General features: G+C 40.2%; 1 protein-coding gene across 3 annotated transcripts in view; it reads left to right on the forward strand.

Annotated features, from left to right (window-relative positions):
* The window catches only part of SLU7 (SLU7 homolog, splicing factor), an 18,496-nt gene extending 12,234 nt beyond the window's left edge, over window positions 1-6,262 (forward strand). For all 3 annotated transcript variants that reach the window (XM_015815312.1, XM_015815314.1, XM_015815313.1), the window contains exons 13-16: window positions 2,036-2,140; window positions 2,257-2,328; window positions 3,832-3,945; window positions 5,614-6,262. In XM_015815312.1, coding sequence (XP_015670798.1) covers window positions 2,036-2,140; window positions 2,257-2,328; window positions 3,832-3,945; window positions 5,614-5,793 — 471 coding nt within the window. In that variant the 3' untranslated portion in view covers window positions 5,794-6,262. The remainder of the gene's footprint in view (window positions 1-2,035; window positions 2,141-2,256; window positions 2,329-3,831; window positions 3,946-5,613) is intronic.
* Window positions 6,263-6,725: the final 463 nt, after the last annotated feature.

A 6,725-nucleotide genomic window follows, 5' to 3' on the forward strand; every position in this document is an offset into this window, starting at 1 on the left:
GGATCCGAGCGGTTCTCCTTGATTCATACCAGCAGTAAAATTTGTCCCAGATTTTGAAATATTCCAGTTCTGTCTTATCTTTCATAGCCATTGTAAGCCTGTCCATCTCTGCACATGATAAAATTTTATACAGGATTTCTTCTTCCGTTGGAGTTCCCTTATTCCTCCAGTTTTGAGCATAAACTAATCTGGAAGCTGTTAGGATGTGTAGCATCAAATAGAGTATGCCTTTGTCATACTTCTGCGTTGTTATACCATTATTATTAACCAGCTCCCACAGTCATTAGGCCATGCAACTTCTTACTGGGTTCCCACAACCGAAATCAGCTTGCAAGTTCCAGGCCAGCAGGGAAGTAAGCGGCTGCCGCTGGGCGGGAGCAAAGGGGTGCATGAAGATGGAAAGGGTGTGCATAAGAGGGTCAGGGAGGGTGGAGTGGCACACAGTGTGCAAGAGATGCGGCACAGTCAGGGAGCTCTGAGAGGGGTGCACAAGAGGCATGGCCAGGGGTGCGTAAGAGTCGTGTGGGCCAGGAAGGAGGTGCAATGGTGCAGTTTGAAAAAGGGTTGCATGAGGAGGCATGAGAGTCGGAGGATGCGCAGACTTATCCTAGTGACTTCTAACCTTCTCTGCCCCCACTGACTTTATGGGGAAACCAGCAGGGAAGGTCACAAACCACAATCATGGGTGTTGCAAGTAATTGTAAGTGTGAATCAGTTCCCAAGCACTCGGATCACAATTACATGACTTGTAGGGTGCTGGGGTGGCTGGAACTTGAGGATGGATTATAACCATACTTTCAGCGCCATCATATGAAAGAATGGTCATACATCAAGGACTTGCTGGGCTAATAACTTCAGCCCTACCCTGGCATGTGCTCTCCCCAATATGTGATTCTCAGTGAATTGCTGTCATTGGTTAAAAATAAATAAATGCCTGGTCTGACCTAAAATAAAAAAGCTCTGTCTTAGAAATCAGTCTGTTCAAGTAATGAACAGTTAGCAAAGATTCTCTGCTCAGAATTATTCTGAGATTTACAATTGCAAAAAGCCAGCAAAAATCTAGAGGCCAATATAATTTTTGGCTTCAGTGATTTTTTTAAAATTACTTTTTAGGATTGCTTTCTTTAGGAAATAGTCTTGCTCTATTACTATTGTCTTAATAGTCTTGTTCTACTGTGGCATGTGGTCCATTAGGGAATTTTCATGGCACAATTAAGATGAAGCCAACAGATTGAATTGGGGCTTGGTTACTAACTTTACTCAAAATCAGGTTTAAAACATGAGAAATCAGTTTGTAATGTTCAGTCAGTTTGTTATCTAAACATTAAGTCTCTGTTGTTTGTTAGTCATTCATAACACTATGGTGTTAGTCATCACAAAGTGTTTGATGTTAGTCATGCATACGTTCATAGAGAGCATTGTGAAACATTTGTTATGAAGGAGTTTTTAGCAGAATTGAAACTGAAGATACTCTAGATGCAGCTTGTTTCCTTGAATAAGAGGCTTGACATTTCTTTCACTGAACCACCAGTTTATTTTCCTTATTTATTTCAAAATATTCTATGAGGAAGGCATTTAATATTTACTGGTTAAGGTTAAATGCAAGGAGAAAATTCATCAAATAATTATAGAAATGCGTAGTTAACTAATTTTGAACCTTCTGTCTGGGAAGATAATGAGCTTAAAGTGTGAAAAATATTGCAAGTAAAATCTATCCCATATTTTTTAGATTCCATTGATTTCATTAGAATTAAGCAGATGCTAAACCTTTCAAATAAAACAATATAATAGAACAGGGTTTGGTTCTTGATACGAAGGAATTATTACATGTGACTCAACTGATTAGTGTATTTTTCATTGTCTCTGCTCATTTGTACCGAACCTGTATAGAAATTTAAATACTATATTCTTCAAGAATAGAGTATTTCTTAAATTTATCACGATCTCTTTGGGAAACAAAAAACCTTTATGAAATGTACTACATGAAATTGCAAGCCATTATTATAAGCAGTTAATTCCTTTGTTTTCCTTACAGTGTATTTGGGGTTCTTACTGGAAAGAAGGAAGATGGGGCTATAAATGCTGCTACTCATTTGTCAAGTTTTCATACTGTACGGGAGAAGCTGGAAAGGAAATTGCTGTAAGATATAGTTTATTTACTGGAACTATAGAGTGACATTTTTAAAACAAACCTAATACTGTACTTAACTCTCTTTGTGAAATTGGTTTTTTTCTCATTCTTTTTCCTACACACAGAATGCCAGTGAAGAATTGCTAACTGAGGTGCATGAGGACGAGCAGTTAACCAAACCCAAAACTCTAGTGGAGGTGGGTTTCTTGTTTTATTGTGTTTGTTTTCTTTCCATTGCAGGGGTAGTCAACCTTGGCTCTTTTATGACTCGTGGACTTCAACTCCCAGAATTCCTGGGCCAGCTAAGCTGGCTCAGGAATTCTGGGAATTGAAGTCCACGAGTCATAAAAGAGCCAAGGTTGACTACCCCTGTTCTAATGGATGGCTTTCCTACAAGCCTATTACCAGACAAGGACAAGAGAAGCTATTCTGGTATATACTAGAGTGTAATTTATAATTTTTTTTTTCCAGTAGCCAGAAAGGCCTCAGAAGGGATAGCAGTGGTATAATTATGTCACAGGATATGGCAGCTCCCTTTTTTTCCCCCTATTTTAGAGGGCAGGAAGATTAAGTGAAATAAGTACATATAAGCTTTAAGGGGGTGCCACACATTTTGCTGCTTAATTTGCAAAAAGTAAAAAATAAACATTCTGCCATTATTCAGTGGCATGATCTTAGAGGCCAATAGAAAAGTAAGTTGTGAAGTGTGAATGGACTTCAGGTTACTTGTTTCTGCCTTATATGAAGTCCTAAAAACATGGCAGCTACTATAGCTGTCAACCTCCGGCTGAAAGGCCCAACCAAGCAAAACACCAGAACCCATTGTGTTCTCTAATGTATACTTTATTGAGCAATAACAAACCGGTAGGATTAAAGTGAAGAAGAAATGGCGGGAAGCAGTTAATTAAAAGAACGAAACTCTCCCTCCCCTCTCTGACAGTTCAAGTCACGTCCAATACATTTTCCAGCAATTATTATAAGAAGAAATTTCAGTTCGCCAAAACTCTTCAATTGCTTTGGCTCTCACCTTGATGCAGCGGTCCTAAAGCCAGTAGGTTTCGTGGCTTCACAATAGCACTTTCTAGGCCGGTGGTGGCGAACCTATGGCACGGGTGCCAGAGGCGGCACTCAGAGCCCTCTCTGTGGGCACGCGTGCCGTCGCCCCAGCCCTAGGCCTTCAGCTGGGTTTTATAAAACCTTTTTGCTTTAGGCCTCCGCCGCCGTGTGCAAAAAAAAAAAGGTTCAATCAGTTAATTTCAACTTCTCGCGGGAAAAAAAAGATCTTGCAAAGTTGGAATTGATTGATTGAACTTTTTAGTCCCGCCCAGTCTGCTGTTACCACCGCAGCCACACCCACCCAATGGGTCACACCCGCCCGGCACCCGACGATGCATAAGTGGGTTTGGGGTTGCAGTTTGGGCACTCGGTCTCTAAAAGGTTCGCCATCACTGTTCTAGGCAGTTAAAATGCAACTATTGTACAACGACAATTACGCATCTATTGCAGTTGTTGAAATTTTCAGGTAGGACAGGACTCTGCCAGGTAAGTGATACGGATACACATATCTGGCCCTAAGAGAAAGTTTCCGGGTCATCAGTTTCATGTATATGTAACTCCTTTGAGTACCCATTGCCTGCAGCCTAGAGTACCCACATTCATGTCTGTCTGCATTTATTGTATCATCTTTCCGGTTGCCACAGATACACCAACACAAACAAAAAGAAGAAAAGAAGAAGAGAAAGAAAAAGCATAAGAAGAGTACAAGTTCTGATAGTGAGGGAGAAGAAAGAAAGAAACAAGAAAAATTGAAAAAGGTATGCATAGAAGCATTGTCAACTGTATTAATCCTATAGAATTTTCAAATCTTCTTGAAGTGTACAGACCAGGCATGTCAAACTCGCAACGTCACGTGACGTTGCACAACGTATCGGGCCGGTTTTGCCATTGCTGGCAATGGGGTGGGCGCGGCTTCCACGTGATGCGTCCAGCTCGTGGGCCGGCAGTTTGATAACCCTGGTACAGACTATCTGGCATACCTTGAGAATAGAGGCTTATTTCTCTCAATTCTTATGCTGGAACTTCTTTCTCTACAGCTATCTTTCCAGCAACAGATCTTCATAGATCCATATTTATTTTCACAGACCCATATTGAATTTAGGGAAGAGAAATTGCCTTTTCCAATTAGAACATATTTGCATAATAAACTATGTTCTGGTTTTCTTGGATTTAAGAGAATCCGAAATTCCTGTTGTGTCCCTTTTGATACCACTGTGAAATTATATTCTCATTCTATGGAATAGCAAGCTGCATTTTCACAGCTATATAGGAGCAAGTTCCTGTTGATTACTGAAAATCTCAATGGATGCTGAAGTTTTTATATTTAGCATTAATTATTAGTAGCCTGTGAAATTTGAATAAATTTGCAGTATGATATAATCATTTATATGAGACTCTAGATAAAGAGTACAGAGAAGAGCAACAAAGATGATTAGGGGACTGGAGGCTAAAGCATATAAGGAACGGTTGCTGGAATTGGGTATGTCTAGTTTAATGAAGAGAAGGACGAGGGGGAACATGATAGCAGTGTTCCACAGAGGCGTAGCATGGGGGGTGCAGGGGGTGCTGGCCGCACCGGGCGCAACATCTGGGGGGGCGCGCTCGCACTCGCAGCTCTCTGCCCCTGCCTGTGCGAATCCGATCCGAGCCGCCGGGTCGCCGCCCACTGTGGAGGGGGGCGCAAATTACTTGCCTTGCCCCGGGTGCTGACAACCCACACTACGCCACTGGTGTTCCAATATCTCAGGGGCTGCCACAAAGGAGAGGGAGTCAAGCTATTTTCCAAGGCGCCTGAAGGCAGGACAAGAAGCAACGGGTGAAACTAAGCAAGAAGAGAAGCAACCTAGAACTAAGGAGAAACTTCCTGACAGAACAATTAACCAGTGGAACAACCTGCCTCCAGAAGCGGTGAATGCTCCAACACTGGAGGTTTTTAAGAAGAGACTGGACAGCCATTTGTCTGAAATGGTATAGGGTTTCCTGCCTGAGCAGGTGGTTGGACTAGATGACCTCCAAGGTCCCTTCCAACTTTACTACTACTACTACTACTACTACTACTACTACTATTATTATTATTATTATTATTATTATTATTATATACTATTAGCTTATACGAAAATATGTTTCACTTCTGTGAAATCATCTGTGAGATTATTTTTTTATACTATTCTGATCTATAACTCTTGAAGATTTTATATTGGCCAGTCACTGGAAATCTTTGGATCAAATCTGACTTTTACTTGACCCATGGGATCTATTATGGGATTGCAGCTTTTTCCAGATTTCTCATTACTTTTCCTGATTATCTTTTAGCACAGCTTCACTCTTTGTACTATATTGAGTCTTTCCATCTTCTTACTAGATTGTTTAAATATAGTTGTAATTCCAGGGGCCACTGTAATACATGAATGAATTTTTATTTTCAGGCACTGAATGCAGAAGAAGCCCGTCTCCTTCATGTGAAAGAAATCATGCAATTAGATGAGAGAAAGAGACCATATAATAGCATGTATGAAAACCGAGAACCAACAGAGGAGGAAATGGAGGCTTACCAAATGAAGCGCCAGCGACCAGATGACCCCATGGCCTCTTTTCTGGGGCAGTAGTTTTGGGCAAAGGACTTGTAAATAGGCATCTAAATGGATCAATGTTGTATGTGGGTCACTTTTCCTTAGCAAGTTGTCAGCTGAGATGGCTTGTTCTTTCGCATCATACTAGAGCATGGCCCAGCCGTCCTGGAGCTCTCCAAGTAGAAAGAGAGCCAGCCAGATTTCTATTTGTTAAGCAGGTTTGCTCAAATCCTTGGAATGTGCTGGATGAATTTCTGAATTTAAAAAAAAAAAAAAAAGCTATATTGATTGGAAGAGTCAGAAAATATTGCAGATACCAAACAGCCCACAGTTGATAGGGTCTGTTTCAAAAATACATAATTGTTTACTTCCCTGAAAAGATTAAAGCTGACTTTGGTGAAAACTATCTGAATCTAATAGAATTTCACAATTCTGAAATGGTTCTCAGTTACTCAGCAGAATTTATTTTAGCATTCCAGTTATTAAAAGTGATTCAGATATTGCACTTCTAACAGGTTACGTTATTCTGTTGCATGTAAAGATTCTGTTTTCCTATAGACTCATCTATGGACCCCTGAGCTTTTTTGTTTTATATCAGTCTGCCCATACTTGTTCATATTGGCCTGGAATTTTAGCAGTTGTAGTGTCACAATCTCAGAAAAAGCATAATGTTGAGGGGAAATCATCTACATTCTTTTAAAAGCATTATGATTTTGAATGATTTTCAGCTTAGTAATTATTTTTGGAATTCAAGAATAACGAATTCAAATTCTTATCAGTTTGGAAATGCTCTAATTCTAACTGTAATTTTTTAACAAAATGTTGAATCTTATGGTATCAAAGGCTAGTTCATTAATTGTAACATATGCCTGGATTCACTGTGCCTAGACAAACTGAGGGCCTCAAATTGGAGGGAGGTTTTACCACGTCAACATGGCAAGCCAGAAATTACTGAAATGCAAAGAGTA

The sequence above is a fragment of the Protobothrops mucrosquamatus genome, unplaced genomic scaffold (genome assembly GCF_001527695.2).
Source record: "Protobothrops mucrosquamatus isolate PMUCROS unplaced genomic scaffold, P.Mucros_1.0 scaffold336, whole genome shotgun sequence".
Classification (NCBI taxonomy): domain Eukaryota; kingdom Metazoa; phylum Chordata; class Lepidosauria; order Squamata; family Viperidae; genus Protobothrops; species Protobothrops mucrosquamatus.